Source organism: Pongo abelii, chromosome 1 (genome assembly GCF_028885655.2).
Source record: "Pongo abelii isolate AG06213 chromosome 1, NHGRI_mPonAbe1-v2.0_pri, whole genome shotgun sequence".
NCBI lineage: Eukaryota > Metazoa > Chordata > Mammalia > Primates > Hominidae > Pongo > Pongo abelii.
In genome coordinates, this window is record NC_071985.2 from 31,823,270 (window position 1) to 31,836,175 (window position 12,906).

Consider the following 12,906-nt stretch of genomic DNA (forward strand, 5'->3'; position numbering starts at 1 on the left):
CCTCATCCTTTATTCATATTCTAATGTTAAACTTAAAAATAATCCATTTTTTTGTAGGCTACAAACTGGACCAGTGAGATTCCCCTATAAACCAAATCTTCTAATGCTAATAAATTAGTTACGTTTTGAACATCTGGGGAATGACATTCGAGGGAACCTGGCTCCTGTCCTCTTCCCTGGAGGAATATCATTGAAGTGAGAGCCTCTTTGATGAAAAGATGGGGCTGTTTTTGCTGGAGGACTGGTATTCTTCCTTTTAGTCAGAAGTGAACCTGACTGGGGAGGCTTTCTAGGGATTTAGGTTGGCCCAGGGTGGATAGAAACTACTGTAAATTATATATTTTTCTCTTTTATGGTTTTTTTTTTTTTACATTGAATCCATTTATGTATACGTGCTTTGCCAAAATGCTAACAAAGCTAGAAAATTTTAAACTTCCAGATCGACAAGTATTCCTTAATGTTTATATTGTGACTGATTAAGAATTAATTTTTACATATCTGACTGTTGTAAATAAAAATCATGATGCATTGACATTTATGGTTCATTTTTAGAGAAGTCTTATATAACCAGCATTATTTAAAATATTTGCATTTTACTCAGGGTATTTTAACAAGGGCTAAGATGAGTAGTAGGTAAGGTTGATAATCTTTGCTGGAGTTTGTATTTTGTTCAGCTTCCTTCCTACTTGGGTAATCTGCTCTGTATTGCAAACTCATTGTATTTTATAGTATAGCTTTCATTGTACTGCAAAAATCATCTTCGTTTTAATTTAGCCACAGTGATAACTAGTCTGCACTAGTAGAATCATTTACCTTTTAAATTATCTGCTTTGTCTGATACCTGAAACACATCAAAATTATTATTTTGGTTTAGAGCTTAATCAAACATGTGAAAGCTGGTATTTTTAACAAATACTGTGTGATTCTGAATCATATTGTCATGTTTAAAAGTGAGAGCTGCTTGTACATCTTTAGAATGGCAGACCATATGTGTCACTGTGAGTGTCAGAAATACTTGCATGAGCTCATTTTCACCAACTGGGGGGAAAATGTAATGTTTCTATTGATGGTATAATTTAGACACTATAATAAGTTCAGCCATTTGAGTTCTTCAAAATGGTTATATTAAAATGATATTTTTATTAAGCTTCAATAATGAAAAACAATGTGATTTAATATGTGTATTTTTATATTATTGTATGGACTAATTGTTAATTCAGCATTTAATGGCTAACTTAAATATGATTGGAAAAGAAACTTCAAGTTGCCATTGCTTTTACCTAAAGTTTTTTAAAATCTGAAAGATTTCAGCAAATGCATTAAGCAGGAATGTGTGACATCTCCTTTTAGATTGCTTGTCTAATTTGGAGAGATTAAAAATGGTAAAATGCAACTTTGAGTCGCTTTACCTTTGCATATTTAAAGTGATATTTAAAGGTACAATAGTGTGGTGTTGGTAATTGTAAGTAAGCTTTTCTGTGCTATGTCTTTGGAGTGAAAATTCATGTTTTTTTTCTGGATTACATAAATGCTTTTGTTTTATTTTGTATAATGACTGTCTTTTAGATCTGAATAAGTCACTTTAAAACCTTGGCCTATGAACTTTGCCTTATCAATCATGAATCTAGATGAATGCTATCTAGTTCTTGGTTCAGTTTTACCTATTTTTATTTTTGGTTCACTGCTTGCTTGAGCATAGCTGGGATTTGTAGCCCATTTTCTAGGCTTATTGCAATCTCACTGTGGTATTTTATAGAAGCTATTACAACTGATAGGCTAGCTTCATGGTATTGATGATACATGGCTTAACCATACTAAAAGCTGCCTTCCCTCTCTAAATTGTAAAAAGGTGATTAAGTTTCACTTGATGGAGACATACTATATATGTGTGTTTATCATGGAACTAGTGCATTAGGCCATAAGCTGTTTTTCTGGTCTATGTTTTTTGTATTTAAAATTTTACTGAAGACAGTGGACTCCTTCGGGTTTTCTTTCTTTCAACCCTGAATTGTCCTTGTTTGAATTTTTAAGTACTGTAATTTTTTTTTCAATAAAATCTCTGACTTGGGCAAGAAAGGTAAGAGTTCCAATTTGTGCTGATATTTCTCTGATTTCCTTTGCTAAGTTTTCGTTGTTGTTGTTGTTGCTTATGCTGTTTATATTATGTATAACTATAATATCTAGTTTTAAAAATCATAATCTCACAAAACAGTCGTCTTTACACAGTACCCATGACATCTGGTAATAAGAAGTGAAATTTAATTGCCTTAAACTTTCACACTGGAAAGCCAGATTGTTTTTAAGAGAGATTAATTTTCTGAGCAAAGTAAAACACATGGGGCTGCAACCCATTAAACAGAAGGCCAACAAAAGATTTCTTAAGTGGATGAATGATGACTGCATAAATATAATGATGTAGTATCTTTGAAGGAAATGACAGAGGAAGAATCTTTTACTGAAATATCAATGTAAACATTTTTAGGGGGAAAGTTTTCAGTTGTATTATAGTTGATTCTGACTATTTGCCGTAACTGTATTCTAAACACTTGCTGAAAACATTGAGTTAGGGAATACTGAATCATAGCTCCTAAGGGAAAGACAGGGTTAGGTTCCTGGAAGCCTCTGGTCACAACATTTTCACCAACTGATCAATAGATAACCTTGTTTTGTTTATGTTTGTGTTTAGAGACATTTAATATATATTGTTGACTTACTAACATCAAACTCACGGCCAATAGCACTATAACTTATGTCTGAACAAAGCTCATCAAGTCTTTTCTCTATAAGGCACATCCCAGCCTTCTTGCACTTAGGAGCACTAGACGGCATTTCTCAGCACTATACAAGGGGCTATTTAAAACAGAATAATCACCCACAAAAAGCACAACAATGCAAAAAAAACTCTGGTACTAATTTAGACTACAAAAAGGACATATGTTTACAGTATGATAGTTTAAACAAGTAGGAAGAAAGTCACCTTACTGACCTCTGGTAGGAATGCACGTGTATGTCAGGCAACTCAACATGCTTCATTGCTCTGTACATGTTACTGAATGACTACAAAAGTCAGGAATTGTGAGTATTGATTTTGGGGTTAACAAATAAATTTTAGCAGGCAGGCCGACTTAAAAATACGGAATCCACAATGGGAACGAGATTGACTGTATTTAGTTTTATAGAGAGCAAAGTGATATTGCAGAAAATTTATAGATTTTGAAGTCAGACCTTTGTGAATCCACACTCTGATTCTTCTTTTTAGTTGTAGTTACATTTTGAACCTCCTTCCCTCCTTTTGTTAAATACCGACAATACTTACTTTTGCATAAGTGTCGTCAGGTTTTTAAATGAGATTGTGTATGCATAATGGGCCCAGCACCATCTCTGGTGCATAATATATATTAAATAAATGATAGTTACTATTATTAGATATATTCAACACAATAGCTGGAACTTAGAGAACATTTGTATCACGAGTCAAAGTGCAGAATTGTGGACCTTAAACTTTTCTGGTATTTCTTTTTTTTTTGAGATGGGTCTTGCTCTGTTGCCCAGGCTGGAGTGCAGTGGCACAATCAAGGCTCACTGCAGCCGCGACCTCTCAGGCTCAAGCAATGCTCCCACCCCAGCCTCCCGAGTAGCAGGGTCTACAGGCGTGTGCCAACATGTCTGGCTAATTTTTATATTTTTAGTAGAGGTGGGGTTTTGCCATGTTGTCCAGGCTGATATCAAACTCCTGGGCTGAAGCCTCTCGGAGTGTTGGGATTACAGGCGTGAAGCACCGCAACTGGCTTGTTCATATTTAAATAAAATTTGCCTTTACATTTAATATTTAAAGCACTTTATATGGCATTCTTTTATGTTTCTTTTATACCTCATTTATATTTGAACTGGCCTCTTTCTTTAATATGGTCTGTGAATCATAGTTTCCAATAAATTTTAGGTTGACAGCCACTCCACTAAATCTCAAAACTTAATTGCAAACTGAGAAACTGTTCTAAACTCTTCTCCTGACCACAGAGCACATAGGCCTTCTCCCTCCATCATTTAAGCTATTCATTTAGCTTAAATGATGGAGGGAGAAGGTCTAATAGCTATTCCTGAACCTATACTGTTCAGGAGATTTGGGTCCTGATCTACTTGACCTATCTGATTTTTTAAATTAATTATGCTCATGTGCATGCAAAGAGTCCTGAGATTTTTGTGTTGAGAGGAATTACTGTTGCCATCCTAGTAAAGTACCAGTTTGTTAAAACCCAGCTAACTAGCATCTCTTATTCCCCACTTTTAGGAGAATGAAGCAAATGGTAATTAATTTCAAGGGATATGCGGAGGCTGTTATCCAGGAGATTCAGCCCGAATCTCTTATATTTCCATAGTTTGTGCACTAAACTCAATTCAGAATAATATTTCTCAGAATAATGATGCCAGAATCAGTTTTGGGATATAGTACCTATAAAGTGAATCCAAGTAACCTTATGTAAGCATACATTCCAGATAGCCAAGATATATCCTATTCCTATGCATCCTAAAAAATTAGTGTTTTTTGTAGGTGAGAGCTTTTTAAAATTCTTTTTTGATTTGAATTAATGGTCTTTCAACAGGTGTTACATTGGTCTACTGAAACTCCGCATTCAAATTGTGTAGTCTTTTGAAAGATCAGGAAATAAATGACTCAGCTTAAAACACAGTTGTTGAAGGCCAACATAAATATTACATAGAAATTTTACACAAGAGTGATAGAAATTTGTTTAAAAGTTTTATAATTGCCTCAGTTCACTTTTCTGTACGGTTGGAATAAGAATACATTGGTGCTGGTATTGGTGGTTATTCTGCCAAAGAAAATGAATCTGATTTAATTGACTATACATGTTTATCAAGTTCAAAAATCTGAAAAAAATGTGAACATTAGCTCTTAATCCAATTTATCATGCTGTACAAATAAGCATACTGTTTACATTCACTATACAAAAACCCTGAACACAATAATTTGTATCTGTTTAGAATCTTGAGTCAGTTCATTCTATAAGAGAAAAAGAATATTGTATTTTCTTCGGTGAAGTCATAGAAAACCAGGATTACATGAGTGGCATTTTGTTAATGACAATCATACTGTAATGATTTACTCTGTATGTCTTGCTCCACTTTTGTTAGGAAACTAGAGTAGGAATATTTAGTCTACTTTATAGCCTTTTACAACAGAAGGGCCATTTAATTTTTTTTAATTTTTTTTTTTTTTTGAGACAGAGCCTTGCTCTGTTGCCAAGGCTGGAGTGCAGTGGCAGATCTCAGTTCATTGCAACCTTTGTCTCCCAGGGTCAAGCGATTCTCCTGCCTCAGCCTCCCCAGTAGCAGGGACTACAAGTGCCTGCCACCACGCCAGCTAACTTTTGTATTTTTAGTAGAGCCAGGATTTCGCCATGTTGGCCAGGCTGGTCTCGAACTTCTAACCTCAGGTGATCCACTGGCCTCGGCCTCCCAAAGTGCTGGGATTACAGGCATAAGCCACCACACTAGGCCAGAAGGGCCATTTAAAATGCAATTGATTTACATAAGGGAACCTGATAGTCTAAGAGAAAGGAAAACTGTTATGATAGAAAGCAAATCTAAAATGATTTTAAAAAATACACACAGCCTATGTCCTCAACTGTAATTAGACCATGACTGATTATCTAACATTTTTTGAGTGGAATTCACTAGTGAAATGCTTTATTTTAACCCCTGTGAACTGATATATGTTTGTATCTGTAAGACATTTTGGGATACTTTGGAGAATACAAGAAGAAAGTGTTTTTAAACTGTTATATTTTAAATATATATCATGTATATTCTAATCTATTACTATATATTAATTTTGTTTTTATCTTATTTCAAAATCAGTTTAAGATCCAGATTTCACATTAGACACTGATACTTTTTTTTTTTTTTTTTTGAGATGGAGTCTCACTCTCACCCAGGTTGGAGTGCAGTGGCGCGATCTCGGCTCACTGCAACCTCTGCCTCCCGGGTTCAAGTGATTCTCCTCCCTCAGCCTCCCTAGTAGCTGAGACTACATTTGTGTGCCACCATGCCCTGCCAATTTTTGTATTTTTAGTAGAGATGGAGTTTCACCATGTTGGCCAGGCTGGTCTCAAACTCCTGACCTCAGGTGATCCTTCCACCTCGGCCTCCCAAAGTACTAGGATTACAGTCGTGAGCCACTGTGCCTAGCCAGAAACTGACACTTTTTTAAATAACTTATTTTGAGATAACTTGATTCTGTATCTTAGAAAAGTACAACTTAATAGAATTATAATAAATATTTCTTTTACAACAGACATTTTAATACAGTCTCTTTGATTTAAAATTCTCTATTTTGGGCCAGGCACGGTGGCTCACACCTATAATCACAGCACTTTGGGAGGCCAAGGCAGATGGATCACCTAAGGTCAGGAGTTCAAGACCAGCCTGGCCAACATGGTGAAACCCCGTCTCTACTAAAAATACAAAAATTAGCAGGGCATGGTGATATGTGCCTGTAATCCCAGCTACTAGGGAGGCAGAGGCAGGAGAATCACTTAAACTCAGGAAGTGGAGGTTGCAGTGAGCCAAGATCATGCCACTGGACTCCAGTCTGGGCAACAGAGTGAGACTCCATCTCAAAAAAAATATAAATAAATAAATAAATAAATTCTCTATTTTGATGTCATTTACAACTGTAGATTCGGTATCATAAAAATTTAATATCCATAGTTATTTGAAAATATGACTTGAACAATTTTTCATTCAGTTCTATTAAATATCTGTTTGTCTTGATATTCTTATTGTATTATGCTTTATTAAAAGAGCAGATATTTACAAATTTAAATAGTGTCAATACAGTAGTAAATTTGTTCATTTAACAGTATTTTAATGTTTATTATATTCTCCATATTTAGTCTTGAAAACCCTTTAGGAAAAATTATATAAACAGGTGTTCAATCTTGGTATTTTAATGTTACCAAAATTGACAACGTATATTTTTCCATATGTTTAAAATATTGGTTCTTGCTTCTCTGATAACTTAGTCTTTGAATTTGCTTGACTTCATAGACTTCATTGTCATTTCGGTTTGTGATGCTTCAGAAATCTGGAACCTTGCAAAGTGAATGTTAGTATTTTAGTAATTAGACACAATGATGCTTACTCACTATGTGCCAGACACTTTTCTATGGGGTATTTATGTATATTTTTTCATTAATCTTATTAACATATCTATAATATACATTAATGTTTACAACTTAAACAGTTTATTACATGTTCTTCCTTTGACAAGCCAAAATTAATACGATTCAGAAGTCATATTTCTGTCATGTTGCTAATATTAATAAATATAAATAAATTCTCTTCATAAAGTAGTCTTCATTTCTTGGTTACAAAATGCCTGGTTACAAAGTGTGAGTTATTTTTGAAATACTCACAAGCATTCTTTGTATCTTGAATGGCAAGCACAATCAAGATGTGTGCCATAATAAAAATGATAATGAAATGTTTTACTGCTTCTATCAGATTAATCACTGGAACCCAGTCCTCCATTTTCACCCTTTCTTCCCTTTGTATGTTTCTCAGGTAGTCTATAGTACCTTTTTGCTGATCTAATCTAGCACCTTCTGGTCTGCTTGCTTGATCTGTTTCAGGTTGTTCTCCCTGCCTGACCTCCATGGTCCCTCATTATCTCTCCAACCTGTTTTACAATGTGCCTCATAGCTGTCACATTGCTATTTTAGTTCAGCTGTGATGATATCCTCTGTATTTCTTATATTCCTTTCCCCTCCTTTCTCATGTAACTTAGCAAAACTCTGGGAAAGCCTCTTAAAGGAGTTTGATCTGTTTTAGCTGAGACTTCGAGAATGAGTTAGAGCTTACCAACTGATTGGGGAGGGAAATTGGCAGACAGAAAGGCATGGTCAAGGATTAAGTTTGAAACAGCATGGGGTATTCAGGAAACCATGAATCCAGTATTACTGAGATATAAGATATGCTTGTGTGGAGTGGTATGTAGCAGGGAGGTTTTGGCTGAAAATGTGGTCAGGGGTTAGGTCCTTATGGACGTTGTGGTCCATAGGAATGCATTTGAACCCATGTAATCTCCAAGAGGTTAAAAATTATCAGATTTGTTTTTTAAAAGATTACATGGGCAGCAGTATAGAGAGTACATTAGGTAATTACAAGTTAAGACTATATCAGGAGGCTAAGATCCATGCCTATTCTACAGTAGGTAGGATCCATGGACTAGACTGAACCCTTAAATTTTTACTGGACCTGATATTCTGATCAACTCTTGCATGACAGCCACTCGTTTAACAGATTTTTGATACTAGGTAATACCAGTATCAGATACTGCTGGGCCTTGGGTGTTAGTGATGAACAAGTTAGATATGATCTCTTGAAGCTTACATTTTAATGAATAAAAATAAACCTGGTGGAGGTTGGGAGGAGAATAAGGAAATAAAAATGGACATGGGGAAAATTAAGCAGGGTAAATGTTAGAGAATTATAGGATATGAAGTTGATTGGAGAGAATATGATTTGCAGGCTGGAATTTTCAGCCTTGGACAGTCTAGTGCCTTTCTTCTAATTGCCCTTATAACAATTGGGGAAAGGAGCAAGGGTGTACATTATTCATACCTGTTCATTCAAGAAGTTGGTGGGCTGGGTTTTAGCCATCTCTCCTGATTCCTGATCAGATTGCCCAAAGCTTTTAAATGTCAGTATGGATAGGCCTGTGAATAGCAAAAAAGGCGCTTTTGTTTACCAGGTACAGCTTTACTACTAATGCTTCTGAATTTTTTTTTGCCTTTATGTTTATTTTTTTAATTGAGAAAGTAATAATTATACATATTTATGGGATAATGTGATATTTTGAAACACATAAGCAATATATAATAAATGAGATTAATTATGATGTCCATCACCTCAAACACTTATCGTTTCTTTGTAACTTTTGAATGATTTTTTTTAAAGAAAGTTTACAGATGCTAAATATTTATATAGCATTTTGGATGTTCCCTTTAGATTTCTTCATAATGTATGTCCTGAAATTTAATATGTAAGAACTTCCCTACAGAGGTTACCAGTTTACTCTTCTGCTTTCATGGCTACTTAAATATTATGCAGTACAACTAGTCTTTTTATTACCTTTTTAAAAGTGCGTGAAATACCATGCTTTCTTTGTTTTATTTTTCTCACGTTAGTATTTGCATACAAATTCTTAAGTCATTACTTTATTGGTAAAGAAATGGCTTATTTTACTTTTTTGTTTTCGAGATATATGTGATCTATGGACTTTTTAATGAATGTCTTTAAAAACATTGAATTTGCAAATGTGAGGTTTTCTAAAAATACGTCTTAGACTATGATCATCATTTGAAAACTTTTCTTCTCTTTTGTATCCTAACAAACCTTTGAAATGTGTTTTAAAATGCTCTTTCTTTCAAAATTAAGGCTGCTGATTTGTAACCATTTGACTTCACAGATGAAGATGCAACACCTTTTTTTAGTTGTCTTTTAAAATGGTGATGACATTGCCATAGTCCCCATTATTATTATTTTTTAAAAATCAAAATCAGGGAAACAGAAATGCTGCAAACATTTTACTTTCTAGGAAGCTCCTATTCTGTTTTTCTGCCTTTTATGTTGCTGATACAATTATTCTGATGGTCTATAAAATTCGGTTTTCTACTTTCCCTTCAGATATGTCAGATATCTAATATCAGAAAAGTTCAAAATCCATGATGGGTAGAACACTTCCAAATAATATTTAACAAGCACTTTCTATACGGAAGTCACCTGCAAGTCCTCCAACTGAAGGTGAATTTGAAGAACTGAAAATTCATAATGAAATCGTCTAGATAGGAGTTTTCTTTACTATAGTTAGAGAATGCCAACCAGTTATTTGTTGACTGACATCCAGGAAAGGGGATTCTGATAAACCAGAGATGCCAACAGGTACTTACGTATGTTTTAAGCCAATAAAACTTGTAAAATTTTTGTTGTTCAGTCCCAATTATCTGAAACACTGACCAGTACTTAATGGGGGCAATTTGATTGTTTTTTTTTCCATACCAAAGGAGTACTGACTTGTGTCATTAATCTTCCTCTTAGAACTTCATATTTAAATCTCATATTTGGTCATAGACAGTTTACTATTGAAGTATTCCAGGTCCATACAATTCTGAACTTGCAGGAGTGTTTATCTTTAAGTGACATGACTATGTAGTAACATTTAATGGTATCTACTTGGTTTTTTTGAGGTGTTTTAGATTTGAATCGATTTTGAAGTATTCAGTCTAGAAACTGTTCTTTAAAAACTAAATGTTTATTACTTAGATTTCATCTCATTTTATCTCATTTACATATATCCTTAATAAATTCTTCTAATTTTTCAATTCACAAAAATACTTTATAAAAAATTCACAAAAGTATTTTGTATCATTTGTCAGATGAATAAATAAGTATATGTTACATTTGACTCAGAAACTTGATATCTTGCCTAATTGTGTTTTCAACTATAAAATTTTTGGTTCAGCTCTATGCACATGTCATGAAGACTTAGGATGTCTTCATTGTTCAAGGGGCTGGGGATACAAAATTTGTCCTGAAGTACCTTACAGTTTAGTTACTGAAAATTAATTGAGAAAAGGGGAGCAAAAAAAGAGACCTAACATTTGTTAAGGGAAGCATTGATCCTAAGTGGGTTTTGGTCCTTCAACGTAACATTTGGTTTTATGTGTTATCTTTTTCTTCCTCCACTCTTGCCACATCTAGACAAGTCTGCGCCTTATTTCTTTATCTTTCATAGCAGCCCCTTCTTTTCAATTTCATCTGTCACTACCCTAGTGTAGTATCTCATAGCCTTACATTTTTATAGCCTCCTCCCTGGTCTGTCTTTTGATTTTCCTGCCTCTAATCCATATCACACGTAACTCCAAGTAAACATTTCTAAAGTGTGGTTATGCTCATGTCGCTCCTGTGCCAAGAAATAGTTTTCATTACCGTCTTAATAAAATTCAGATTTGTTCTTTTCTATTTTCACTCTTCACTTATGACCTATAATACTTCACTCCTTTCCAGATGGTGTTATGTTCTCAGTGCCCCCACTCTTTCTTCAGCCTTCTCATATTCAACCATATCCGTGTATTTTACACCTCTGTTCACAACAGTGTATCCCTCACTTCTTCCTGCTGGATTCATGTCCTTCAGGTATCAGTTCAATTCTATACCTTTTTTTCAAAACCTTCCCCAACTCTTCACACTTTTGAGGTCACTCTGTTATCTGAAATGGCATTATATCTTCTGTCTCTGCCACTCATTAATTAATTCATGGATAACCTAGTATTTTATACTGTTAACCATCTGCTTACTTTAACTATGTCTACCCAATGATGGGAGTCCTATTAGCACATACAGTAGCTCCAATGATGGAACCTATTAGCACATTGTATGTGTTTAATATTTTTTTAGGCTGGGCGCAGTGGCTCACACCTGTAATCCCAGCAATTTTGGAGGCCGAGGCGGGCGGATCACGAGGTCAAGAGTTTGAGACCAGCCTGACCAACATGGTGAAACCCCATCTCTACTAAAAATACAAAAAATTAGCCGGGCGTGTTGGCAGGCACCTGTAATCCCAGCTACTTGGGAGGCTGAGGCAGGAGAATTGCTTGAACCCAGGAGGTAGACGTTGCAGTGAGCCAAGACTGCGCCACTGCAGTCCATCCAGCCTGGGCAACAGAGTGAGACTCTGTCTCAAAAAAAGAAAAAAAAAAAATTTTTTTAATGTTGATGGTTATTTACTGGGTATGACCTTATGGTTTTTTGTTTTGTTTTGTTTTCGTGACAGAATCTGGCTCTGTGGCCCCGGCTTGAGTGCAGTAGTGCAATCTTGGCTTGCTGCAACCTCCAGTTCCCAGGTTCAAGTGATTCTTGTGCCTCAGCCTCCCGAGTAGCTGGGATTACAGGCATGCACCACCACACTTAGCTAATTTTTTTGTATTTTTAGTAGAGTCAGGGTTTTGATATGTTGGCCAGGGTGGTCTTAAACTCTTGATTTCAAGTAATCCTCCCACCTCAGCCTACCGAAGTGCTTGGATTACATATGTGAGCCACCGCGCCCACCGACCCTGTGTTTTATAGGCAGTTTTCCACCACTAGTTATATTGCCGGTGTAACTTTAAGTAACAACATTCTTTCTGAAAAATATTAGTTTCCAAGGTTTTCATTGTTTTAATTTTGCCCTTTTATGTGCTTCATGAAATGATAGCATATACAGTCCCAGTTGACAGCACATTAAAAAGATGATTGGATGCCTAGTGTGCAGATGCAGGGCTTGCTAGAGCTTTTGGTTGGGGAATCCGTATGTGTTGCTATCCATAGGGATTTCCCTTGACAAGTTGCAGAGAGAACGATATGCCTTTGTTATTTTGGGGTGGGGATAGAATGGAGTCCACTAGCCAACATTCTTGTTATAAACAAGGACAGGGAGCATTCATTGTGCGGACTTTCACTGAATTTTCCTGATTTTAGTAAAAGGGTATCATGAGCTTTGTAGGAATGGCCCCTTTCTAGTTTAACATTTTCATATAATCAGTTTTGAGCTTCTGGTGGGATATAGGGTAGAAGTTGTAATATATGACTGGATGGGCTGAAAAATGGGATCTGGGGATCAACTTTTTAAAAAATAGACTATCCATGAATTGCCTGTTTAAGAGGTATCTAGAGCCTCCAATTTGTGAACTTTTCTGGAGTCTGGTGTTTCAGTCAGCTTGTTTTTTATTGCCACCCTCTCCCCACCCTGTTGCACATAGAAGAAGCTGGGCAGTCAGCCTCACATCCATTTGATTTTCATCTTCTGTGATTTTGCCTTTTTTTTTTTTTTAAGAGACAAGAGTCTCA

At 35.5% G+C, this 12,906-nt stretch overlaps 1 protein-coding gene across 6 annotated transcripts in view; it reads left to right on the plus strand.

The window, feature by feature from the left end:
* Nucleotides 1–12,906, plus strand: part of GPATCH2 (G-patch domain containing 2) — a 202,254-nt gene that overhangs the window by 21,724 nt on the left and 167,624 nt on the right. The window contains exon 6 of one of the 6 annotated variants that reach the window (XM_002809450.6): nucleotides 58–2,090. The exons of the other annotated variants lie outside the window; for them this stretch is intronic. Coding sequence (XP_002809496.1) covers nucleotides 58–90 — 33 coding nt within the window. The 3' untranslated portion in view covers nucleotides 91–2,090. Of the gene's footprint in view, nucleotides 1–57; nucleotides 2,091–12,906 lie in introns of those variants that run through there. 6 annotated transcript variants of the gene reach the window in all.